The sequence below is a fragment of the Platalea leucorodia genome (genome assembly GCF_965183815.1).
Source record: "Platalea leucorodia genome assembly, chromosome: 6".
In the NCBI taxonomy this organism is placed as follows: domain Eukaryota; kingdom Metazoa; phylum Chordata; class Aves; order Pelecaniformes; family Threskiornithidae; genus Platalea; species Platalea leucorodia.
Window position 1 is genome coordinate 2554857 of NC_138828.1, and position 26138 is coordinate 2580994.

A 26138-nucleotide genomic window follows, 5' to 3' on the forward strand; every position below is an offset into this window, starting at 1 on the left:
TTTATTCAGGCATTGACGACTCTGAGTTGCTAATTGATCAGCTACATCATCCCCTCCCTGGCTTTCACTTACTAGCTTTCTAAAAGGCTGTTATTTTCTGTTATTGTCCTGTTATTGCCTGCAAGGATAAAATTCAGTCTGTGTTTCCTAAGAGAAGGTGCTTTCCTTGTGAAATTCTTTTCTTCTAGCTTCAGCAGCTTGCTTTGAGACTCTCACGCTACGTCTAATCTGCACAGCAAGTACATCCCATGACGCGCCCCAGGATCCCGCTCCGTGAAAGACCAGGATAAGGCACGTGAGGGGAGGGAACTCCTTCCTTCCTGCTTCTCATCCCAGCGTAAAAACCGGTCCCATAAATTTGGGCGTAACGACAGTCGTCCGTTTGCAGTTCTTCTTGTCGCGGCAGCAGCAGTCGGTGTTGCTGTATTGCTGTGCTCCTCGGCCTCAGCCAAAGTCTGCCGCTGGCTGCTGCCAACCTGGGGGCTGCTGTCGGAAAGCTGGAGCAGAGGAGTCTGCAGGGGTTATTTGAATATCTTTTTCTCCTTTTCTCCCCCTCCCCCCCCAAAGCTGCTCCACCTGGAGGTTTAGGAAAAGGGACGGTTTTCTAGGCAAATGTAGAAAAAATTAAAATGGCAATTTGAAGAAGCTAGGTTGTTTGCTTTGCTTCAAGATGGGCCTTTTTCCACAGAAGTATCCGTACGCTCTTGGAGGACACTGGGCTGCAGTACACTTGAATTGCAAAGCGCTCAGGTTGCGCATGTACTCTGGCATCGGTGAGGAACGGTATGTAAAGAATGGAAATTAGACTGAATCCATTGTTCTGTGCGGTTTTAGTTTGTAACCTTGGGAAAAAGATAAATCAACCTTTTGGTTACACTGTGAAGAAAGCTTCAGATGGCTGTCCTCTAGATGCTGATTCATTTTGTAGCGTTAGTGCCAAGGTATATTTATAAAGTTCCATTACTGTTTTGCATACAAAGCATAAAAGTAATCTACAGAGATACAGAGAGGAACACGCTCAGCTCTTCCTAATAAGAAAGGGCTACAGAGCTATTAATGGTAAAGGGCCTCAGAAATGTCCGTGTGGTCCCTGCAGCCCAGGCCGCATCAAGCCTTTGCCAGACTGCCTTCGAGGAGACTGCTATCGTGCCGGTCACGTTTCTGTCTGAAAATGCTGTGACTAGTATAGCAACAAGGAGCAGCCAGATAACAGCAGCTGGGCAAGATTAAAGACTATTCTTTTCCCTTTGGTTTTCCAGTTCCCGGCGTGAATTTGACAGTATCTGGTGTGTAATCAGTGTTACAGCTGCCGTGGAGCTGTTTAGATGCCAGCGTTGCATCCAGGTCCGGTGACTTCTCTGGGTATCTTCGCTCCGAGGCATTTGTCGTGATGCCAGCCTGACCTGGATGCCCAGGTTATCTGATGACTGGAGGTGTCCATGAGGAACCGGGAGTCTCTTTTCCAGCCTTGGCATTTACAACAGAGGGATCGCTTTCTCCGTTATCTGAAGTGGAGAATTTCTTAGTAATAAGATTGTCCAGATGCTTTCGCAAGTATGGTACAGGTGCAGCCCTTGAACCAGTATAAAGGATAAGGGGATGAGGTTGTTTTATTATTGTTGTTGTTACTATTATTATTACAGTTCTGCATTTTGAAATCCTTCAGCCTCCTGGAACAAAGTGTCAGCTGTTGCTCCTGGTTTTGTTGAAGGAGGTTTATTGTTTATACCCATTGAAGATCTAATGATTTATTTGTCTTCACTCAAGTCAGGAATTAGCTGCTGCATTTGCAAGTTTTATCACTCAGCCGGTTTGTCTGGGATGAATCAGGATTTGAGGTCGTGGGCTTTACAACAACAGTTCTGGCCCGCTTGCCAAAAAGAGTTTAACCTTGCACTGGTTTTTATTGCTTCCCAAAAGTTGTGCTCTGCAGTAAAGCAAGTGTAACCAAAAGCTGTTGCAAAAATGGCAGATTAACCGTGTTCAGCTCCCCCTCCATCTGTAACGGGAGATGGCTGTTGTCCTTTAGACGCTGTGGTGCTCCCTGTCGTATTGCACTCCAGTTCCAGTCCTTTTCCCTAATTAGGCAACAATAATTATAAACTAAGCTTAAGGAAGTAGGGTGAAGCAAGGTGCTATTTTCAGGTGTTACAGAAGGCTGAAGCTAGGAAATTCTTGGCGTTCCCTGAACGCCCACACACAGGCACGGGCAGCATCGGCTGTGCCTTTCTTTTCAACCTCAGAGCTCCGTCTCGAGGAGAGTCTTTCGGTTGGTTCAGTGGGGACTGGATCAGGCCCTCTGTTCTCTGCCTTGCGGTGCACGCGTGTGCACGCAGACCCTCCATGCTTCCATCCCGCCGCCTCCTTGGAGATCACCTGCGTGAGTCTGCAACATGAGCTGGGGATCATGTGGACTGCAGCGCTTCCTCTCTTGGCTTAAGCTCGGCTAAGATTCGGTTACCCTTAATCCACGTTTCCAGGATCAGGTAGGTGTGGAAACAATGCAAGGTTATCCCGCACTGAGCTGGTATGGCATGTCTTCTGACTTAAATTCACAGCTTCGCTGTCCACGTGTTGTATTATTACAAGGATATCGCCCAAAAGGGTTTAAAATACCTGTGGCTCCGAAGATTGGCTGCACAGCTCCCTTGCAGGTTTTTACTGATCAAATCAAGGGATAACGTGCTTTGCTTGTGATCGTTCAGTGCGCTTTCCCAAGCAAAAAAATAAGGCTGGGGGCTCGTACTACTCAAAAGTACAGAAAGAGGGTCTTTAAATCTCTGCAACGGAAAAGGCAGGAACGCGGGTTATTCTTAATAAACAGTTTTGTCAGCTCCCCATCCGGCAGCGTTCAGCTTCCTTGTGTCTCTGGGCAAGGAGCTTAACAAAAGAGCTCTGTTTTAAACACACCTACACGTCTAATAGTAAAACGGTGCTCGGTTCAGCTCGCCCTCTGTAAACCTCCAGTTCAGCTTTCCTTAAGACAATCCCGTCACAACAAACGTTAAAAGGAAAAGAATGTCCCTTTTTCTTTCTTCTTTTAGCTGATGACGAGAGAATGAGCCGCGCTTCTGAAATCTGTATGGAAAACCTACCGGTGGAATGGTTCTGCCTCTCACTTTCTGCCAATGCTTTTCCTTGTCGTAGAGCATCAGCCGGCGCCAACGTTAACTCCTGCTGACAATCACTTTTTACTTTGTACATTTTCCTGTATTGTTTCTTTTCACGATCTTAGGCAGTACTAGGAGAGTCCTCTTTCGGTGTCTGGTTTACATCTGCAGAGGGCATTTTAATCTATTTGCTGACTTATTCAGGACATGCTGTACTGTGAAATTTTCAGTGAGACAAAGGCTTTAAAGATGCATCATATCCTCCTCTAGCGTTTATGCTCTGTAGGTAGTCAGGGTTGTCCTGCAGGCTGTCACATTTGGGACATCAGTGGTGCACAGGTCCAGCGCGGCTCCTCGCTCTCACAGGAAGGGTTAGAAACTGCGGCGATGAGGGCTAGAGCAGGGGGAGAGATCCCCCGTGGAAAGCAGAGGGAGGATTAAGGGCAAGCCCAAAGGCTGGGGCGAAGGAGAGTCTGCGCGGCATGTTCAGGGTACTTGATCGCTAATCCCCTGCTTTGACTTTCCACTGCACCGTTATGTGCTTTAAATAAGGTTGCCGGTGGTTTTTTTTCTCCTAAGAGCCGATGGAGGCCTTCCTTAGCGTCGGTGACAGGAGCAACCGCAGGCCGGTCGTGCCGCGCCGTGCCTGGGGACGCACCCAGGCTCACATGCTGCAGAGGGACAGCTGGCTGGCTGCAAGGCCCCGAGGGATGCGAAGGACGGGCATTGCTGGCGCTTGGTTGTCACGTCTCTTCCTGCGTTTTTATCAGCACTGAGGAGAGATCATAACAGCATTGTGCAGACTTCCACCCCCTCACGGTATTTGATTCTTTAGATGACTTTGCCAGCCGTCACTTTAAAATGAAGGGAACCTTTTGAGAAAAGCGCTCCCTCAGCGTCCGTAAGAATCACACGCAGCCGCCCTGCTTGGTGCATCGCGTGGGAGTCCACGCGCAGCCCGGGCTGTAAACTGATCCCTGTGAATGGGCCCCCAGGCTCGTCCCCGAGGGGTAAGGCTTCTGGCTGGGAGGTAGAGGGGAAGACCCCCCGCATTCAGTGATAACCCGCTTGTCTGCCCGTGCCTGTTGCCTTGCAAATACGAGGGGGCGCGCGTTGTGTGAATGTCAGGAATGGTGCGTGGTTACTGCTCGATTTGCTTGGAAGAGAAGGACATAGCAGTGAAACGGAAGGGAGCACGAGCAATTTTAAATGTGGCTGTTGGTGTTACTTCACTTTCGTCTTCCTTGGAAGAGCTGGCCTGTTGCTGATGTGCAAAATCCTTCTGCTTTTACCTAGGCGGAGTGAAACTCCAGGCCGACCTCACTCCTGGCATTCAACCAAACTTGCGGAGAACCAACCCGATCCCAGCATGATGCAAATATCTCAGGGTACGCTTGGCACCCCTTGGCATCAGCCCTACCACTCCAGGTAAGCGCTACACAGCTGTGGTCTCCTGCCGTGTAGGCAGAGATGTAAAGCAGTGTGCGTTTTTGATTTAGTAGCATTTGCCCTGTTTTGATGTATCTCCCACAGGTGTAGAAATCAGGCTGCCAAGCTAGCATGCCTCTCAACTAGCCCCCCAGTCCTATGTCCTTCCTTGTTTCCAGTGTCATGCTGGCTTCAGGGAGGCTCTGCCTCATGCCCAAGGATGTGTCTTGATGGTACTGACTACAAGAGCAGGGCCTAAATCGAGAGCACAGGAATGAAGGAAAGGGACGAAAGATGTGGTGGAAAAATGTTACCAGTCGCCTCCATACAGCTGGACAGGTTTACAAACAGCCAGGGCTAGGATTAGAGTTAGGAAGGCTTCAATTCCTGTTTGGTTACCAAGATAAAGTGGCCGTGTTTTCCTCTTTTAAGTGCTCTGTGAGGTGATTAACAGCTAGGAAATTAATTGCTTCAAAAATCGCCCTTCCTACCAAGATGGAAGCCCACTGTCAGAAAGTTAATGCAGCTTTCTGTGGATCCGGATGCAGGAGCTGGAGTCCTGCTCTGCATCCTGCGGACTGCCCCCATGTAGAAACGCAGCATGGTTGTTTCCCCAGCAAAGGAAAAGAAATCCAAAGTCAAAATTAGCCTATTGAAAAAAAAGGAAGAAAAGGGTGTAGGTAACAGGGTAACTGTGCCCATCAGCTTTATCATAACTGTATGTGCGTGGATGTTTCTCTACGAAGTTAGTGCCGTGGTTTATCAGTCCCCAAAAGACCAAACTAGTAACCTCAGTGCTGTTAAAAGAAGGTGGTAGGAGGCACCTCTGGTTTTGGCCGTGGGCCGCGGCCGAGGCAGATGGGAAGCAGTGATGCGGTCCCAGAGAGCTGGGGCTGTTTCTGTGAGGCCACGCAATGCAGTGAGTACGGGGATGAGAGCTGCCTGGGGCAGACGTACCCCTCAGCTACCCTGAGCAGCCCCAAAAGGTTCCTAGTGGTAAGCCCTGGGCCAGCTCGAGGAGGGACAAGTTTAAATTCTGCCCTTGGAGGATTCTCCCCGGGAAGGCAGAAGGGATTCAGGAGCAGGAAACTCTCCTTAATAGCCACTGGGATTTAAACATCGTTTCTTCTACAGGCGAGACTGAGCCTTGGCAGGGGGGAGGAAAAAGAAAACAGAGCATTAAAAAAAGTGAGGAGATGGTTGCAGAAAAAGGGTATGTTCGTCTCTGGCCTTCAGCACAGCTCATGCTGTAGCATATTCATTTCCCACCCAGGGGCTTTGCTTCCCAGCCACAGCTCCTGGCAGAGCCTTTGGCGGCACGGCTGTCTCCTGAGTGCTTGAAGAGGAGCACGGGGAACATCTAGTGGCCAGCTGGCCAGGGCTGTGCTGGGCATTGCCAGGGAGATATTTATTTTAAACTAAAATAGATTGGTGCGTTTAAATGAGTAAACCAGCTTTATCCTGAGATTTGCCATATCTCTTTCTGCCTTTCTCTGTGTTCCTCTGCATCTCTCTGCAGAGCTGCTGCTTTTTCCCCTCACAGGCAGGCTTGCTTCTGCTTTTCCTCATCCTTAGCAGCCTTCTCCCCCTGTCTGTCCTTGCGGCTTGTGGGTGTTAATCCAGCAGGGTGGAAGCGACTGCGGCTGGGATGTGATCTGGAGCAAGCTTTAGGCTCTTCAGCAGACGCTTGTTAGGGAGGGGGCTGTTGCAAAACGCACCTGCTCCTCCTCCACTCCCAGGGTTGCTGTGCATCCCCAGCTCCCCCGCTGCGTGGAGCAGGTTTGGTTTTGTTATCCCAGTGGAGCAAAGCACACAGAAACGGAGCTTGCCTTTCCCTGTGCCAGATGAGGCTGCAGCTTGCACCCTGGCAGACCCAGGCTCCTCTCCGTTCCTGCTTCCAGCTCTGAGCCTTGCCGCCCTTCGCGTGGGACAGCAGCCTTTCCTTTCCTGGTGCTCTCCTGTGGCTCTGCCAGGAGAGCGCACGTAGCTGCACAGGGAACTAGAGAAAGCGCTATCTAAGGGAGGGGAGCTGGGAACAGAGGGAAGGAAAGTGAAATCCTCGGGCTGTGCTCCCCAATCCTCAGCGTATTTGCTCGAGTTTGGGAGGAGAGATTAGCCAGGGGAAACTCCGAGGTGTACCTGCACCTGCTGAGCCACACGAGGAGGTGGCTGTGAAGATTTCCTGGGGCATCCTCAAACTGTTCCTGTTGTTGCACCCCCACTTGCCTCCACGCACAAACACACGCATCTCTTCTCTGTCTTGTCAGTTTAGTTTTCTCGCAGCAAACAAACTGTCCTTGGGACAGCTGAATTTCCAGGAAGCCTGCCAGGGCATAGCCTTCATCTCCATAAAAAGAAATGAAATGGGAAAAAAAGAAAGAGATTAGATTCCCCCCAGAACGCCTCTCGTGCTCCTCTCCTCCTCCTCGGTGGCGTCAGCGCTCATTCAGCTTTCCAAGTGCTTTGGATAGGTTTGATGGGTGGGGTTGATCCTCCCTGGCTCCAGAGATGCACTGTCTTTCTGTCTGCGTTTCCCTCCCACCCTTCTGTGGTAAATAAGAGCCATGTGTTGCAATGTCAAGCAGTTCCTCTTTGTGAACTGGGATGACTGCAAACAGGGGATGGAGTAAGGCCCAAATATGGGTTTTCATCTGCACTTCTCAAAGCTAAACATCTTGCTTCTGAGCTCACTTACAAGTTGTGCCTCTCCTCTGCTGACAGTGGGTTTTTACTCTTCGCTCGCTCTTCCCCAGCTCCTCAACCAGCGATCTCTCTGGCTATGAGCATGGCTATCTGAGGAGAAGTCCGGACCAGTACAGTTCCCGGGGCAGCATGGAGAGCTTGGAGCGCTCCTCCCCTGGCTACCACCCTTGTCACCTGTCCCCGGCCAAATCCACCAACAGCATCGACCAGCTCTCCCACCTCCACAGCAAGAGAGACTCTGCCTACAGCTCCTTCTCCACCAACTCTAGCATCCCCGAGTATCCCGCTCCTCCATTCAGCAAGGAGCACTCCTGCTCCACAGACAGCATGCAGCCCCGAGGCAGCCTGCAGGAGGGGATGAGGCAAGCCGACATCAGGTACGTCAAGACAGTCTACGACGCCCAGCGAGGGATCTCTGAGGAGTACGAGGTGAAGTCCTCCACCTTGCTTCCGAGCTGCGAGGCCCGGGCTTCGCTGGACGGTCGCGGCCACGGCAGGCTCCACGGCTTCAGCCGGCACAACGCAGCTCCCTCCTGGGCGCAGGCAGGCCAGGGCTCCTCGGACAGCAAGAGCCAGCCCCCCAAGGGACCTCCCTTGCCTCCCGCTCGCAGCGACAGCTACGCTGCCATCAGGCATCACGAGAGGCCCAGCTCATGCGCTGGCCTTGATCTGAACAAGCCTGGTCGAACCCAGCCGAAAGGGGCCTGGACTTCGCTCGTCAGCACCCTATCCCAGGGACCGCTGCTGAAAAACCCCTTTGGAGAAGGGCATCTGCACACTGTAGTGGAGAAGAGCCCGGAGAGCAGCCCCACCATGAAGCCCAAGCAGAGCTATGGCCAGCCAGCCCAGCCGGGGCAGCCCCTGCTGCCTACTGGTGTCTACCCAGTACCTTCCCCAGAGCCGCACTATGCCCAGGTGCCCCAGCCTTCTGCAAGCAATAATGGGACTCTTTATCCAGCTCTGGCCAAAGAAAGTGGGTACTCTCCACCTCTTCCAGTCTCTTACGAGAAGGCCGTAGCCAGCAGCACCCTGGCCTTTGATGAGAATGGAAACCAAAGCACTACAAACAGATCAACCATCTTCTACCAGCCCCCAGCAACTGAGAGAAAGCACGATGCTGTAGCAAAACTTCTCCAGCAAAAATCTCCTAGCCTGGCAGGCCCAGAAGTCTGCCCGACCACGTCGAGAAAAGAGGAGTTGTTACCCCCTTACAAGGTAGCACACAGCAACCGAGAGACCGCAAGTACTGCACAGGCCTCCAAACACAGTTTTCAAGCCCCGCAGCCCCAGCTGAGGGATGCCAGTGAGAGAAAAACCCATTACCAGCCCAAAGAGGACCGGACGGCTGAATCCCAGGAGGACAAAAATAGCAATGCACAGATAAACGAGAGAAACGCTGCTGCTCACCACCAGTGGGGTCACAGCAAGGCCAAGCACTATGGCTTCTCCTCCCTGCAGAACATCCCAGAGAGTTCCAGGAGGCGAAGCAGCTCCGAGCTAAACGAGACGCAAGCAGGCGAGGGTTATTCCAGCGCCCAACTGTCCTTCCTGAACAGCAGCAGCAAAGAGGAGAAGGATCACAGGGGACAGGGGCACAAACAGTGGAGTGATGCGGACCCACAGGCCTTTGCGAGGCAGGAGGAGGAGGGCACGAGCGTGACTCCGTTCCATGCTGCCGAGCCGAAGCGCGAAGAGCCCCCTTCTCCGCAGCACCCAAAGCCCTCTGATTTCGGGAGGAGCCGGCTCAGCTCTAGCAGCACCCAGAGCTTTCCCTACGGCAAACCAGATGCCGGCAAGCCCCGCTGCTCGGTGCTGGAGAAGGTCAGCAAGTTTGAGCAGCGAGAGCAAAGCACTCACCAGCCCCAGAGTGCCGGCATTCCCAGCTTCGGGCAGCACTACGGGCCAAGCAGGATGAGCCAGCCCTCCAGCACGAGGTGCTCTCTACATAGCCTGGAGGACATGCGGAGCAAGCTCCGCGAGCCCGGCCAGCTGCCCAGCGAGCCTCACAGGGTCTCCAGCCCCTCCGTCAGGAATGGGAAGCTGGAAGAGGCTGACTGGCGCCCCATAGAGCTGCAGATGGCAGCTTCAGCGAAGCAGGCGAGACCCAGTGAATACTACAGCCTGTGTCCTGAAAATGAGGTGCACACAAGGGCGGCTCAGCTACCGAGGAGTAAAAGCACGTTCCAGCTGGGAGGCGAGCCTGAGAAGGAGATCCTCTGGAAGGATAACGTCCAGGATGCCCACGGGTCGCAGCTGGACACACCGTTTAACAGGGCCTACAGGAACAGCATTAAAGATGCTCAGTCCAGGGTGCTGAGGGCCACTTCCTTCCGTCGCATCAGCCCTCCGTTCGGGAGCGCGCCCAAGAGGACGACCCAGAGGCCTGCCTCGGCCCACGTGGGCATGAGGAGCATGGCGGCGTCTCCCCACACCCCGAAGGAGAGGCACAGCGTCACGCCGACAGAAGGCAGCCTCTCCGCCCTGGACTACGCCAAGACACAGCACATCTTGCGCATCGGGGGCCGAAAGCGGCTGACGGCAGAGCAGAAGAAGCGGTCTTACTCGGAGCCGGAGAAGATGAACGAGGTGGGCATCTCTGATGGGGAGCCGTCGCCGTTCTCCTTCCAGAAGAAAGGCATCCATTTTGTCTTCCCGGAGAATACGGTGGCTGACCGGCGTAAGATCTTTGAAAGGGATGGCAAAGGTTCTTCCACAGCTAGCCTCTCCAAGCCAGAGCTCAAGCAACTCCAGCAGAACGCCCTCGCCGACTACATCAAGCGCAAAACAGGGAGACGGCCATCCTCACAAGACGTCGGACTGCTGAGGGAGCACTCCCACAGCTCCTACCTACAGGCAGGTGGCCCAGACAGCCAGAGCCTTTCCTCTGCCTCCAGCATGAATTCCCTCCAGGACCAGAACCTTTACCGCCGGAGAGAGTCCGTAGAGCGGATATCCAGGACGGGGCGGATATCTTCTACCCTTCCTCCTGGGCTGACGGGCTCCTTTGACATGAGCGGAGATGAGAAGAAAGGGCCCCAGGACAGCTCGGTCACAAGCCGACCGAAAACAGAGAGGTGCCGGGATTACAGAGCCAAAACGGAGCTCACCAAAGGCACACAGACAGACCCTTTGGGTGTGCAGGGCCAGCCTCGCTACGGGAAGCAGGAGCAGGTCTTTGAAACACCCTCCACCACCAGGAAATCTGGGAAATCGGTGTCTGTGGAAGACTTGCTCGATAGGTACGACAATCAGACAGTCCCTGTGCACATCCGTTCCAGATCGTCTCCCACGGCGGATAAGAAACACCAGGTATGTGGCGAGCGGATCACGCGTGCAGGCAAGCGGGGCTCTGGGAACCAGGAAAGAGGGGGGATGTCGGAGGACAGGCTGATGTTCAGTCATGGCAGTTACTCCATGGGCTAGAGAGAGGTTAAACGCATGTTGAGACAGAGACGGTTTATTGCCTTTAAATTACCAGGATGCTGTTTTAAATGCTTGCTGGTGGCGTGCTGCTTCTGTTTGGCTTTCTTACTGCTGGGGCTGTTTCAGGGATTTCAGAGATGCTGGGATTTCAGTGCATCTGCTGGTGGCGCGTGTGTTTTTGCTGCTTCTGACTTCCTATCTATCTGAGGTGTCCTGTTCTTACCTGCCACCATCACCGGAGAAGCACCGATCGCCGTTCTGGTGGGGTCTGCCGTTAAGGTGGTGATGCGCTGTTGCTGCTGTTCTGCCTTAGCCCACTTGCCTGGTGCAAAACAGAGAAGAGTAAAAGCTGCTTGAAATTGCCCTGGCTCCCACTGTGCCTGACGGTGCTGGGAAATGCTCGGCGGAGGCACTGCCAAGTAACCATTATGTTTTGCCTCCAGCCCCGGAGGGAAACATTGCAGGGAAAACTTAGCGGAGACCCTGGCCGCTCTTTCCATGTCCCCTGCTTGGCGGTTGGGAACATTGCACTGATGTCACAAATGGGGAATTCGACTGACTCTGATGATGGTAAATAGTAGAAACAGGCTAACTTCTTAAAGAACAACTGCCCAGGGCAGCTCTTCAGCTGCCTGAAATCTGTTCAGACCTATTTAGGTAACTGCAACCGGTCGAGCCGCAGGGATTTACAGCAGTGGTGGGTCTGCTGCCCCATCCCCGTTTCCACGCCAGGCTCTGTTCGTCACGGGGAGAGGGAGGAAACAACCCAAACGTGTGGACAGGCTCCTCGCTCCAAACAGTCTGAGTGTTTGCACAGTCTCGCGTGTTTATGGGGCAGCTGAGATCCAGGACATCTCCTTCTACTCTTGCACTTGCTACTGGCCCAGAACAGATTATCTAGGTGCAATGAAGTGGTACTGAGTCAAGTGACGTAAGGGAGGCTCTGGGCAGCGTCTCGGAAACGAGCCAAAGCGGGATGCAGGGGAAGGAGCCGTCCTCCCAGACTCATTGTGTGCTTCATTCTAAATGTCCTCCCTCGACAGACCTCAGATCCCACGCTACGCTCTTAAATAGAGTTAAAAAAGCAGCTTGTGAATATCAAGTGACTGGAATGCATTTCCATAACCGCTGCTGTCTCGTCCCATCATCAGTATTTTTCCACACCAGCCAGGCATCGGGCTCACCTGTGAGATTTTGTCACCCTTGCCGATCATGAAGTCTTGCATTCAGTAAGAAGGCAGTCCTTAAGAAAGTTTGGGTCAGGGCCAAGCTGCAACTCTTCCTCTGCCTCCATGAACAGTCAGAGCAGCAACAAAAACAGGCCTCCAGAAAGAGAAAAATCACTAAAATGTACTTTTCAATGACAGGTTGGACAACGAGCAGCCCTAGTTCGTTTTTACCCAGCCCCCTCTCTTGGGCAGGGGACGTCCAGGGTAGTTCTTAAGATCTTTATTTCCCCCTTGTTGGCTGATTTTTAGTCTTGCGTACGTTCAGCAGCCAAACCAGAGTGTCTGCCTGTTGGAAGCTGACTCGAGGAAGACGACGAACAGCAGTGCAGACCTGCTGGCAGGGTCTTAGTTCAAGTGCAGAAGAGGGGAGAGCCTGTTTCCCAGAGTGATTTAGCTATATCCACTTCTGGAACGAGGATTTAGTCCCATAGGCGGCAAGGCACTTGTGAAAATCCTGTTTTTAAATCCTAATTCAAGAAAGCATGTTGGACTTCAAATATATACAGCAATCCATAAGTGTCTGTTTGAAAGGGAAGTATATGTTTAAGTGCTCTCTTAATTAGGTTTGTTTCTGATCTGCCTCCAATACAAAACCACAGCTATAAAAGTGGGGGACAAAGCCAAAGCAACAGGGTGATTTTTATTTTTTTTTTTTGGGCCTTTTCACATTTTTGTGGGAAATGTTTATTTCCAGTTCAGCAGCACACTTCTCTGCCTCACTGTGTTTTTCAGGGCCTTGTGTACAGTCTCTAATGTTCCTCTCGGGCTGCATATAAATCACATTGCAATGTCACTGTAGGGATTTGTTTAAAGATATGAAGAAATTGATAGCCATGAGGAATTATTAGCTCTCAGTCTTCAGAACGCATTCTCAGCCTTCCTTCCTCTCTGCTTTTTTAGTCTGTCTCAGCCCACATGTCTCCAGCTCCCGGACTCCTAAATCAAGATCTGCACTTAGCCTCCCTCTGCAGCAACGCTGACCAAAAAAGCAAATTACTAAGGGTGCGGGGAAGGGGGACGCTGAAATGCTCTCTGCTGGAAAGATCGTACGGGAGAAAATACCAACCTCTTCAAAAGCAGGCTTAGCATTTGCTTTCATGTCTCATAATAGTCTGGTGTCCTATGGTGGCAGCTCTAGGGCAGAGTCGGTCACATTCGCAAATGTATTTCAGCTGCAAAATTTCTCTGGTTTTAGCTGACGTGAGTACCTAAAGAGGAGGTAGTTCCTGCGCTTTGGTTTTCAAAAGAACCAAGTACCAGGTTTTGTGCTGTTTTTCAGCACCCCTGCCTGTGGCTGGAGTTGCCAGCCTTTGTGGCATGCAGCATCTCTGCAGCCTTCCAGCCCTGTTTTGGCGCTGGGCTTGGGCACAGATCGTTCACTGTTGAGCTCCCCCGGTTCAGGCTGCCACAGTGATGTCTCAGCTTCTTGCTTGCATGCAAAACAGAGGTGAACACCTAGGTCCCACTGAGCATGTTTTTAGAAGAGGCAAGGACTTGCTGAGGGGTTTTAAAAAAACATTTCTCTGAGTAAGTCTGCCTGTTGGTCCCCAATCCATCCTGAAAGAGGCAGACAGGTCCTCTAAGCAGGAGTAGGGTGCTGGAGGGTGGTGCGCCACGCTGGAGTTTTCCTCCCATCTGTATGTGGCACGTGCTGTGCTCTCTTCTTACTACGAAGCATCAGTGTTTTCTTATTTTGTTTTGCCTTCTGCTCGCTTCTAATACTCTCTTTGCACTCCAGGACCTGCTGAGAAGGGAAACCAGTGAATTTGGCCCCATGGTGAGAGATCCTTTCTATGTGGCCAGCGCAGGAGCCAGGTAGGTATATGTCAATGTCCCCTTTGTCACTGCAGGATCAGCTCTTGCCATCCTGCTGCCAGCAGCAGTTATCATGCGTTGTCTATGTAAACGGCTGGATCGTGACCAACTACAGAAAACATCTGCACGGACACAGTTCTGAGTGTGCTGTGCCCAGCGGAGTTAGGAGGAATAAATTGCTTTGAGCTTTTTTTTTTTTTCACTATATATATTAATTCACTGTCAAGTCCTCCTCCTGTCACCTCGGAGCATATTTCTGCAGCAAATTTCCAATTACCTCCCAAAATGTGTTTGATCTGTTGTTAGATCTCACATCCAGATGCTGTCATAACTGAAGGATTCTAAAGGGAAAAACACTTGATGTCCCACTTAGTCTGGTTTTCTCCAGTCCAGGGTGCTGCTTCCCCAAAACCCAAGTGAACATTTGCGTGGACTAAAACCGGGAGATTTCATTTCTCTTGCTGAACTGGGAGCTTGCATGTAGGCTGCTTTCCTTTGTGCAGGCAGGATATTTTGCTCAGCAACAGGGGAGAGAGAAATGTTTTTAAAAATAGAGAAGTGTAATCATAAACCTCATAACATTAGGACTTATGTAACTGTCCACTGAGCAGCGGATTGTTTTGAAGTTAACTAGAACTGAAGTTGATCTTGCTGTATTTACATTTAAATAATAAATAGATGCTTGCCCTAAGCTCTGAGTGCCCAAACAGCTAACTCGTATTGCAGTAAAAACCATCGAGAGGGACTAAAGGAATTATTCACAAAGGAGCTCTGTTTCTCACAAGCTTGCAGTAAGTGTCATCCCACTGTTGTCACGGTGGCAGTTAACACTGCTGTCTCCAGAGGTTTCCCCACGCAGCCGTGGGTCAGGGAGCAACGGCTAGAAGAAGAGGAAGGCTCCTAGTCTAGCTGGATCTTACTTCTGACTGGCTGGCCATTTTTACCCCTAAGAAGGCATAAATGTTGTTTTAGAGGGACTCAGTCTGCCTCCAGGCACATCCTGTTATGATTATTGAAAACATACCCGTTTACTTTGATTTGGAATAATTCTTTCCATTTTTTTTCCTAAGAGAACAATACAGCTGGTTTAGTTCATCCTGCCTCCCCATTTCTTCTAGAGATGGCATTTAATCATTCTTCTCCATAACTGCTTGCTGCTTCCTTTTTTCCCACCCCCCCCAACCTATTTTCCAAGTAATGGGACTGAACACCCGGACTGAAAACAAGTTTACTGGGGCACGAAATGTAGGTTTCTCATTTTCGTGCTTCACTGCACAAAGATTATTGGTATTAACTTAACAGTTTTATGATGTTTCTGCTGCGTAGGCATCATGCATGCTCTGCGAGCACATTTCTCCTGGGAGATGTGAGGTTGCTTTCCCTTCTTGATCAGAATTGGATTTCCCAAAAGATAGAAAGAAAGGACGGGAGGAGACAGGAAAAAGCCCTTGGCTCTGAGGACACAGGGTCCCGCTACACAGGCTGCAGTTCACTCCCTACGAGCCTCAGCTGCTGAGTGGGGTTTTCTTATGTTGCTGCACCTGAAATGACCCAAAAGAGAATGGTCGTGAGTTTTGGAAGCCAGGGGGTTCTGACCGTGCGCTGCTGAAGCTGGTAGAAGTTTTACACTTAACTCTCAGTGGGAACGAGACCTGAATCCTCTGCAGATTGAAAGGGACAGGTAGACCAGGACCTTATCCACGTGCCAATGACTCACAGAAGGAGTTCCCCTATTAGGATACTGTTGAACGTTCCCCTGCCCCAGTGTGAGTGAGTATTTCACAGTCTGGGGCATATGGGATTATCGTAATATCTTTAATCCATTCCGTAAGAGGTGCAGTCTTTGTCTCTCCTCTGATTGTCAGCCCAAAATCGCTGGTTTTCTAGCGAGTCCTCCCACACCTAGCCATCACCATCCTATGGCTGTCTGCAGCGTACTCCGTGCACGGGCCCTTCAGGGAAGGCAATAGCAGGCAGTAGGAATTAAGCTTCTAGATTTCCTTGGGACACAGCTGCTTAATGTGCTGGAGAGGAGATGGGACCATCCCGACCCCCTCTCTTGCTGAAGGAGGAAAACTGTCAGATGGTGAAGTTATGGAAACCCTGGTCAGCAATCGCTCGGTCCAGTCACACGTGCTCCGTGACCTACGCTCCGTGCTCTTACGCTGCTCCCCGGGTGCCGTACAATAGCTGTCTCGTAAGCACTGTTGGGAACGCTTGTTGCTCCCCCAGTTTTAGAATCCGCAGTTGCTTCCACAGTAGGAGAGATCTTTCAATTAGAAAATTACCATCTGGTGTTTCTGACAAACACTGAGCATCTGAAGAGAATACACATTGCTACTGTCCAGGAACCACAGACAATACCACGAGCAGTCTGTCTGGGAAGTTTCCCCACCCCCAGGCAAAGGCTGCCAAATTCTATTCTCAGTTACACCAGAATAAAGCCGGAACGACCCATGTCTTTGACAGTTATTCTTAATTTGTACCAGTACATCTGAGAGCAAATTTGGGGCCCAAGTCTCAAACATCACAGATTGGCAGCGTTGGATTATTTGAACAATGCATCTCAAGAACACAAAATATATTGGCAGGAGAGCTTTATTGTATTTTATTGTTTCATGGTATGGCCTCATGTTTTTAGGCCATCTTCTCTTGCATCTGCTAGCGCTATTATTACTGCTCGTTTTGTTTTCCAGCTAAATAGGCGTACGGGCAAGTAGGTTTGTCTATGTATTCCGAGCAGCACCCTCACTTCAAAGGCCCGACACTGTTTCTCAGACTCGCATGAGAACATCTTAAAAAGACCTGAAAGGAGTAATTGAATCTGCTGGCCTTGCAGCCTTAACATCCGTTTGCAGCCGAAGTCTATCGGCTTTGGGTTTTGTAACACCTGCCTTTCTGAGCGGAGCTCTTTTTTCTAACAGGATTCCAAGGTTGTAAGAGCTGCTTTTTATTCTTCTCCACAGTCAAAATAGTGCATTTTTTGGCCTCACTTTGTTCTCAGAGACAGCTGAATCATTTCAACGGCACCTTTCCAAAAGGAGCAGATAATGTTATGGGAGTTTTTGGTCCATAAAGCTGAAATTCTTAAAATTATCAGCAATTCAGAATGGAGTTTGACAGTAGATAATGTCAAGTAGTCTTTCTTACAGCGGTCGCTACTAGCCCCATCTGTAAGAAACAAAGTTCAAAGCTAAGCTGGAAAGGAAGCCAGGCACTTAGGTTTTCCTAATTTTTTTTGTATTAAGTTATTGCTGTGATGCTTGCTACATGCGTGCACGTGTGTGTGTGATCCAGCACGCACTGAAAATGATGGGAGACGGTGAGTGGGAATGGATCTGGCTCTCTGTCCCTAGCATCAGTAGACTGGATTTTACTACCAGTTTCAAAGCACAACTGCACCTCACCTCGATCGGCAGGCGCTGACCCAGGCCTCTGATACGGTTGCATAAGTTGCTCATTAAGGACGTGTACAATAGCTTTTCTTGCTCATTGATTAATTATTAATCTTATTATGGTCTGTCTCTTGGTTTTTAGGTCTTTCAGCAAGCAAGAAAGAAGCCACTCAGAAAAAATGGCATTCACAAGTTATTATCCCCATCCTCACCACAGCAGCGAGGTTGTCACCGGGTCCGCCACACTGACCGAGAGCCACAAGCTCTCAGAACTTTCCAGGCCAGATAGCAGGACTTCGGCATTTGTCCCGTCCCCAACAGACGCAAGGAGTCACTATCCTGAGCAAAAGCAAGGCTTTAAACCCTTGTTCCTTAACCTTACTCCTTCTGGATCCGGCCAGTCCTCCCCTAATACGCCCACCCAGACTCCCTCAGACTTCCAGAGTGCAGGTGATGGCCAGGCTCTGAGACAGCACCATGCCAAACGAGATGCTGTTCCCCCTGAGAGCAACGGTAATATTCAGGCACAGTCTTCGGATGCTGTCCAGGATAGATCCCCCGAGACTCCCGCGGAAGAAATGATGTGGAGAAGGAAAGCCGGGCTGCTTCACAGATCCCTCCCACCCAAAGTGGCGTGGGCTCATTTGGTCAAAGACAACAGCTACCCGAGGGCTGTGGTGTCTCCTCCAGCAGCTGGGCCAAAGTTCTTCCAGAGGTGGCAGTCCCTGCCGACACAGAGCAGCACTTCTTCTGACCCAGAGACTCCTTCTCCCCAGGGGACAACCCATCTCCGGATCTCGGAGTCGGGCCTGCAGCTCACGCCCCCGCCATTGCTGCAGGACGATGAAGACGACGAGGTGTTTGTCATGCCTTCCCAGCCCGGTGTCGTTGTTCCACCCTTCTCACCCCCACCACCATCCCGTCCTCTTCCTGAGCTGAGCTCTTGCACTTCTGCAAACGGCACGGAGGAATTCCCACCTCCTCCCCCAGCGGCGGTGCTTGAGGGGAATGGGGCAGCTGGAGACAAATCCGCCAGGCTCGCAGAGGAGGCCAAAGTGAGGTAAGGGAGGGCTGTAACGCAGCGCCTCGGGCGTTGTAGGGCCATATACAGTAAGATATGCGGGGTTCCAGACAAATGTGACTGACCTCCGCAGCTCCGCGTGCCGCGACGACCCACCCACAGCTGCTAGCTGAGCGGGAAGCTTGCAGAGGAGTGCACGTGTTCTAAGGGGAGAGGGACAGACAGACAGACTCGCTGCCTCTAGGCTTTGCTGGCTGCCAACAGCTTTGTCAAATGATGCGGCCAGGCCAGGGCACAAAGTAAGAAGGCAAAAAGCTTTGCGGCCCAGCAGCTGATGCACCGACAGGTGCTCGGTAAGCACGGCAAAGGGGGTTATGGGTGAGAAACCGTCCTGGTCTCCTTCTCCCGGCAGTTACCGTATGGAGTTGCTTCTTACTCACTCCAGCACGAAGAGTTAAAATGGCTGCTGACTCCTTCCAGTTACTGGTTTTTGAGAGAGAACTATGAGAATCCACGACGGTTTTTCCAAACAGTTAGAGTTTCCCAGAATACATTTTAGACCTGGCACAAAATAATGCTGTTATGAAACAGTGACCATCTGCCAAGAAGTGACAATACAAATATGTCACAGTAACACTGTATAGTGAATTTTTCCTGAAGGATAGGACTTTGGGCTAGGTGCCCAGCTGGTTTAACTCGGCACAGTTTCCCTCGCTCCCAGGGAGCTGCTCTGATTTCCATCCGGGAAGAATCTGGCCGGGGCTGTGGTAGTGACTGGCTTTTCCAACATGAAAAGAACAAATGAGTAGAGGCTGCTCAGGATGGTGCTCCCAGGTGGTGAGATTCAATGTCCCCAGCCTGTGAGCAGAAAACAAACTGGCGTGTCACTCGGTAGTTCCTTCTGTGTTGGAATGACAAAACAGCAGCGTCCAGGTTGAGGGGACAATACGCCTCTGGTGCCGGTAGCTTCATGCTGTGGGCCTTTTCGCGTTGAAGTGAGAAGTAAGGGACAAAAATAAGTGAGAGAGAAGGGAAACTTACTTGTCTTAGGCCTTCACCATGGGTTCACAATGGTCCTGTGTGGTAAGTTTATCTTCATCTCACAGAATTTTTCTGTCCGTAGCAGCTTCAAAAGCTTTCCCAAAGCCCTGGCCGAGAAGGAGATAGCAGGGTTGGGCACCAGTATCGGTGAAAAAGATTGGCCCCTCTCACCACCTGCGTCCAAGAGGACTAGCTCTCCATCTGCTGCGGATAAGCAGCACCAGTTGCCTGCTTCTTCTGAAGGGCCTCAAAGCGCTGATAGACAGCCCATAACTCAACCTGAAGGCACCCACAGAGAGCCGGCAGTCATCACCGCAGAGTCAGAAAATGGCAGCCTGGACTCCGGGACACTCAGCGCAGCGCCTCCAGTGAAGACGAAGAAAAAGACCCCGGAGGATATTAAGTCAGAGGCTCTAGCAAAAGAAATTGTCCATAAAGACAAGTCTCTGGCTGATATCCTGGATCCAGATTCCAAAATGAAGACAACCATGGACTTAATGGAAGGGCTTTTCCCCAGTGGAACCAGCTTGCTGAAGGAGAACAACATGAAAAGGAAGATGACGCAGAAGAAAGCTAGCAGGACTGTAGTCGAAGATGACACGTAAGCACTTCTTGTTTGGGTTGTGGGCTAATGTCGGAGCAGAACTCGCTGCTCGCTTGCTTTTAAGGACAAGGCGGTGCTGAATTTTTCTGCGTCTGTGAAGGTGGACACGGGCAGAGAGTGAGTTTCTCAGTTCTGAGGCGTGAGGGCTGGCAGGGCATTTCCGAATGCCCTTTCTCCTCAGCTCGGCTGTAAGCGCGGCCTTGGAGCTCACCTCTCTGGGCTGTGTAGGACACGATGCCGAGCTCGGGCGGGAAATGAACCATCTCTGGAGATGTTATTTGATTTCGCTATCTTAACCTTCGTCATCTGAAGCAATTCAGTCCAAAGCACAGTAACAGAGATATGAGAGTAAAATCAGGACCAAAACAGTGACGGGCAGAAAGGTCATGAGAGGCCAAATTTTGGAAGGAGGGATGTGGGCGCCTGCTAATTACAGGGGGATGCAAAGATCAGCCCAAGTCCTCCAGCGCGGTTTTTTTAAGATAGAGACTCCCAAGCGACAGCTGGAGAATCATATAGAAATAAGTTGTAATGCATCACGCCAGATAAGATGGTCGGTCTAGCCATCACCAGCAGAGCTGTGCCGATTTACCTTCAGCAAGGATCTGATCCCATATAGAGTTATTAACGAGTCAACGTTTAAACAGAGCAGCTGCGCTGTTCTGCACGGGGGAGGGATACGAAAGCGGCTGACATGCACCCTCTGATGGCAGGAATCAGCCATTTCCCTTGTGGCCAATACACTGGGAAGGTACCGAAGAGGGCGTGCTGGAAAACCACGGATCTAGGCATGGGAAAAAGTCAGGCTCGGACTGAACTCCTCCTTTTTCTTCACTGTGCTGTAGGAGAGAAGAAAAGGAAGCTCCTGTAACCCTGGTTACCTGTCCTGCTTATTACAGTGTCTCGGCACCCAAAGCAGAACTGCTGAATAAAATCAAGGACTTGCCAGAAGAAGTAGGTGAGGAAGAGGAGCTGCTGGACATCAATGAGAAGAAGGTAAATTCAGCACACCCCACCATTTGCTGGTTACATTCCTGAAGTAATAATAAGCCCTAAAGTAAAGTGCATTTCTATTTGATGTCAGCTTTTAGCAGTCCCAAGTTGCGTGGGGTCTGGGTGCATTTAGGCCGCCGGTGAAGCTTCATTAGGGTGACCCAGATCAAAGAAAGAGGACTAATCTGAGTACTCACTGCAAATTTGAGTACAAATCTTGCACAGCCCTCAGGCGGGCCTGTATTACGCCAAACGCTGAGCGTACAGGTTGTAAGAGGCAGTCCCTGTCCTGTACAAGGAAGGAAAAGGGAGAGGTGAAATGATTTGAGCAAGGACAGCTCAGGTTAGAAACAGGAACAGAGTCCAGCTAGTGACTGCACTGCCTGAGTGCATCAGGTTTTTCCTCTTCAGTGAAGCCAGTTTACCCATTTTACCTGCTGTCTACACTCCCTGCCTCCAAAGAAACATTGGTGACTCTTTTTCCCCCACACTTCATTGTTTCGCTGACCTGCTGAAAGCCGTGTGCGTCTCAGCAGCTCCCTCAACGCAACCTTGATGTGATGACTTGGGTGGGAGGAGAGCAGGGCAGGAGAGGAGAAAACATTTTCCTCTCTTATCGCAGCTACATTTCACCGAGGAATGGCCCCTGCAGTTCTTGCTGTAGGCTTGGGTGCTCTGTCTTCTGGGTCTTGGGTGCTCTGTCTGGCTTTTGCAGGGCCTTCTAATTTGTCCCTGTGGTTGACTCACGTTGGTTACCTGCTAATTACAGACATGTTGCGAAGCTCCCAAATCCCAAGCAGCCACCAGCAAAGATTGCCTGTTTGTGCCTCCCTTCGCACACCTACTACCTTCGTGTCAAAAGCAGCCGTGCCTGCCTGCTTGTAAATGTAAAACATCCTACATTGCACTGGACAAAGTAGCACAGCCCATATCTCACGCTGTTTGTACAACAGCAGAGTTTAAACATACTGAAGGACACAAATATTTGTGCAAGTCCCGTCTGCTGCCAATATAGTAATTAATTCTTCCTGCGCTGAAATCAGGCATGGATTTAAAGAAAGGCTCCCAAGCTCAGCCTCTCTGTCGAAGCGCAGAGAATTCATATGTCGCTCTCACAGTTCTACGTTTTCTCTCTGGGTCCTCATCCCCATGCCAAGTGTAAAAAAGCAGGGAGAAGACGTGAGGCTGAGTGGTGTTTGCGAGTGTGCAATTTGTCCTGCAGCCCTGACTTGGCGAGCTCACCTCTCTTTTTTCACATTGCCTGACTGTTTCTGTTCTCAGCTTTTCTCTGCTAAGCAAAATCTGCTCCCTACCGGGCTTTAATACAGCTGACAGCCAGAATGGGACCTCCACCAAAGTGCTCTGTAACACAAAATATGAGTACTAAGCGAGTAGATTAGCCCTATTTTGTGGAGCATTTAAGGAGCAGGTAGGACCCTGTCAGGTCTTTAGGAGCTGTCATACCGTGCCACTGGAACGGGTTAGAGACGCTCGCCGTGCCTGCCATCTCTTATTTCTGTGGTCCTGCACAGATTCTGGGCAGCAGGTCTACACAGATGGATCATGCATGTGTTGCTAATCAAAACCATTTGCCTAAGGCCTTTGTCTGCTGCTTTAATTACCGTCGGGCCCAAGCCATTGGTTGTAGAGCACCCACTTCAAAGGTAATTGCAGCCCTTGCCATGTCTGTAGCACTCGATCGATTCTTGGGGTGCTGTTCCCTTCAAAACCGGCTGCCTGCTTATGCCAACGTGAAAGGTAGGGAGTGATTAAACAAGACGAGGGTGCTGCTCCAAGGAGTCAGTGGACGTGCTGCAAGCATCTGACAGGCTTGCAAGTAGATGTCCTGCCACGGAGGACAAGTCCCAGGCCTCAAAGGTTACATTTGCATGGAAAACAGAAAGAGATGGGAGTGATTAGGCCCAGACAGCCAGATCTGCCTGGCATGTTTGTTCATGGGCTGTGTGAAATAACATTTGCATAGGCATTATCTGAGAAGGCAGCTACTCTGAGAGGTCATCTGGATAAACCAAGCTCATTTCCATTGTACGTATGCAAAGGAGCTATATCGGTTGGCATTTGGGATCACAGGAGATTTACTGATTAATGAACACAAAGCACGTATTTCGCAGTCCCCGTCCAGTTCCCATGCCTTCAGAACAAAGGTACGTCACTCCCAGCAGTCCCATAGCCTCCTGCTATGGTTGGAGGGCAGGTCTGCACCTTGAGCAAAGCTCCCGGAGCAGGGAGGAAGAACTGCCAGTTCTGAGCAGCTCATCCCTCCTGAAAACCTGTCGAGCTTAATGCCAGACTTTGGGTCCAGCCCGTAGAGTCCCGCTATAGAGTTTTCCCCCCGGCATCGTAATCATTGAAAACGGATCCTTTTTGTTGCTGCTCAGGATTTGGTCCAACGATCAACTGATAGGGACCTCGGATCTTTCTTTTGAAGGTGGCATTATCATCACAGGCACGGGGAAGGGCAAGTGTCGGTTCTTGTCTCTGGATGCTACCTGTCCTACTGAGGGGAGAATCCACGTAAAGGAGTTCTGGTTGTCCCTTACCCTAGCAGGTGGGATTTAGTACCACCTTTGCTCTCCTGTTCCCCTGAACTACGCTGCTAACAAACGGTGTGACTTAGCAGTCATTCTAGCGTAAGCCTGCTAACTGACGTTTGTTTTAAGAGAATTTTATTCGCATTTTATTGAGTCTTTGCGTACAAAAGCTGACAGTGGACCGGAGCGCAGCCTCAAAACCACGCGCTCCAGAGGGCGGACGCACAGCGTACCATCTAGCGGTGTCTGCCCGAACAGTGCTGTTAACCTCCCGGCTGCGAAACCAGCCTTCTAAACCCCGCTCTGACAGGCCGCCCCTGGGGATAAGGGCCAATTCGGAGCAACCCCCAGCCTGAGCTGGGTTCGAAGATCCTTTCTCCTTTGAAGCGGACCGCCTTCCTACTTGACATTACTTTTGATGGAAAGAAGACTGTGTTAGTAAACTTGGAGAGACTGTTTTCCAGCAACCTGGTGATTTACTTCTGTTTCATCCTGCAGTGTTTGTACGCCGAGTAGATTAACATACGTATAATGGTGCCTCAGCAGTGTGTAAACTGCGGAGGCTGAAAATACCCAGCCCTTGTATGAAGAGCTTTTCCTGCTCTCTGCGCTCTCCGTTCTGAGTAAATGGAAGCAAGAATCGCAAGCCCCAGGCCATAGACTTCTGCTTTTGCATATGCCTTTCCCCTAAATCCTAACAGACATTAGGATCTCCAGCACATGTGCAGCACTGCTGTTTCTGGAGTAACTGAACGCCGGGGGCCTCCTTTTCTTCAGCAGGGAAACAGTTGCCAGCATTTTCACAAAATGGGTGTGTGCTCTCCATGTCTTTGCTCAGTCACTAAGTAAATTGAGAGCATCTTTGGTGTAAACGCTTGCTTGAAGCCTCTCTGTATGAGGCAGTGCCCACCCAGGCAGGACGTTTTGGTCACAGCTGAATTTGAGGCTTGCACCTCAACACTGAGGCGGCCGAGTAAGGAGCAGTCAGTAGTTTCAGGGTACTTTAAGAAGGGAAATATGTAGCAATTACATCTTTCTTGCTAAGCCGTATGTAACTAGTGTCAGCTCAGCCTCCTGTCATGCCATTAATACAGCTTAAATTCATTTTTCTGCCAGTTGTTTTGTACAGTTCTGGGTCGTAAAAAATATAACATCCAAACCAGAAATTTCAGGCTGGGGAATATGCAGGAGATGTGGCTGTAGCTCTTTTCCCTCAGGGACTTTAAAGAACCGACATCTTTCAGATGTAGGTAGCTGGGTATCAGAATACAGTTCACCAAACCAGATATCTCTTTTATCTATGTTTGTTGGTGGTAGAACAAATGTATCTTCATGCAATCTGATCGGGTGTTCAGCTTATCCCCTAGATGTGGAATTTCAGAGTTTTCTCTGTTTCCTCCTTCATGTCTTCTTTGTCAGCTGTTGCTGACTTGACCCTGCTCCTCAGGAACCGTATCCATATCTTCTTGCTGTCGTCATCCATATGACCAGGGTGATCACGGTAATGACCGATGTGGCAATGTGTTTCCCTTCCGACAGGCTGAGCTCATCGGGAGCTTGACCCACAAACTGGAAATCCTGAAGGAAGCCAAGGCAGGCCTGCTTGCAGACATTAAGATGAATAATGCTCTTGGAGAGGAGGTGGAGCTGTTGATCAGCACGCTATGCAAACCGAACGAGTTTGACAAGTACAAGATGTTCATTGGCGATTTGGATAAGGTGGTGAACCTCTTGCTCTCCCTCTCGGGACGCCTGGCCCGCGTAGAGAACGTTCTGAGTAGTCTCGGGGAAAATGCCAACAGTGAAGAGCGGGTACGTATCTGCACGACCGTAGCATCTTGGCCTTTTTCGGGATGCGGGACAGCAGCAGTCACAAGAACGTGCTTGTATACGCTAGGAGCTCCAAAGGCTCACAGGAAGGCAGGTGTCTTAGTGCTTACGTGTAAGCAGCAGTAAACGCGGTTCTGTCCCTAGGAATCTTGGTCACGGTTTGTATAAATGTCTCCCATCCTGCAGCTTTTGTCCCGAAACAGAACGGCCGTGTTCGGGACGGCACGGCTGTGACCCGCGGCTGGAGAAAATGCTGTATGGTGGTGTGTGTTGTGGAACAACCCACAGCCTTCTGCCTCAGTTGAAGCTGCTTTTTAACATTCTTTGGGTGGTTGAGGGAGACAAAGCCAGATATTCCTGGTAGCTGTTGCTTTCAAGCCAGTTTTACTGGCTTTCTTGGAGCACTTTCTGCCCCACATTGACTAGAACATTGGGAGTCTGATTCAGGGGGATTCACGTTCAATCGGCAATGAGGAGTTCATCCTCCTCCCCCAGGCTTTTGACTGCCTGTCTGGGAGCTTAGCAGCCATCCCGCCTGCCCCAGAGGTGGCAAACGTGGTGTCGGGGGGAAAGAGAGGGGGGATCGGTGAGTTTGGTGCCGCTGATACTGAAGCACTCTCTCTGGTGTGTGCAGAGTTCGCTGAACGAGAAGAGGAAACTGCTGGCTGGCCAGCATGAAGATGCCCGGGAACTGAAGGAAAACCTTGACCGCCGAGAACGGGTGGTCTTGGAGATCCTGGGCAACTACCTCTCTGAGGAACAGCTCCAGGACTACCAGCACTTTGTAAAGATGAAGTCGGCGCTCCTCATAGAGCAGCGAGAGCTAGACGATAAAATCAAACTGGGTCAGGAACAGCTCAAGTGCCTGATGGAAAGCCTCCCCACAGACTTCACGCCCCGGGATGCAACAGCAGCAGCTGCCCTAGCCGCAGCGCTTGCTACCTCTGCCGGGGTCAGTGGTAAAACACCTCCAGCGGTCTCTTCCTCACTCTAA

At 50.8% G+C, this 26138-nt stretch overlaps 1 protein-coding gene across 1 annotated transcript in view; it reads left to right on the forward strand.

The window, feature by feature from the left end:
- Nucleotides 1-26138, forward strand: part of SHROOM3 (shroom family member 3) — a gene marked incomplete at both ends in the record, with an annotated part of 152369 nt that extends 126231 nt beyond the window's left edge. The window contains 8 exons of the mRNA XM_082315525.1: nucleotides 4407-4538; nucleotides 7292-10550; nucleotides 13632-13708; nucleotides 17246-18163; nucleotides 19248-19766; nucleotides 20615-20765; nucleotides 24854-25126; nucleotides 25779-26138. Of these exons, the coding sequence (XP_082171651.1) occupies nucleotides 4407-4538; nucleotides 7292-10550; nucleotides 13632-13708; nucleotides 17246-18163; nucleotides 19248-19766; nucleotides 20615-20765; nucleotides 24854-25126; nucleotides 25779-26138 (5689 nt within the window). The remainder of the gene's footprint in view (nucleotides 1-4406; nucleotides 4539-7291; nucleotides 10551-13631; nucleotides 13709-17245; nucleotides 18164-19247; nucleotides 19767-20614; nucleotides 20766-24853; nucleotides 25127-25778) is intronic.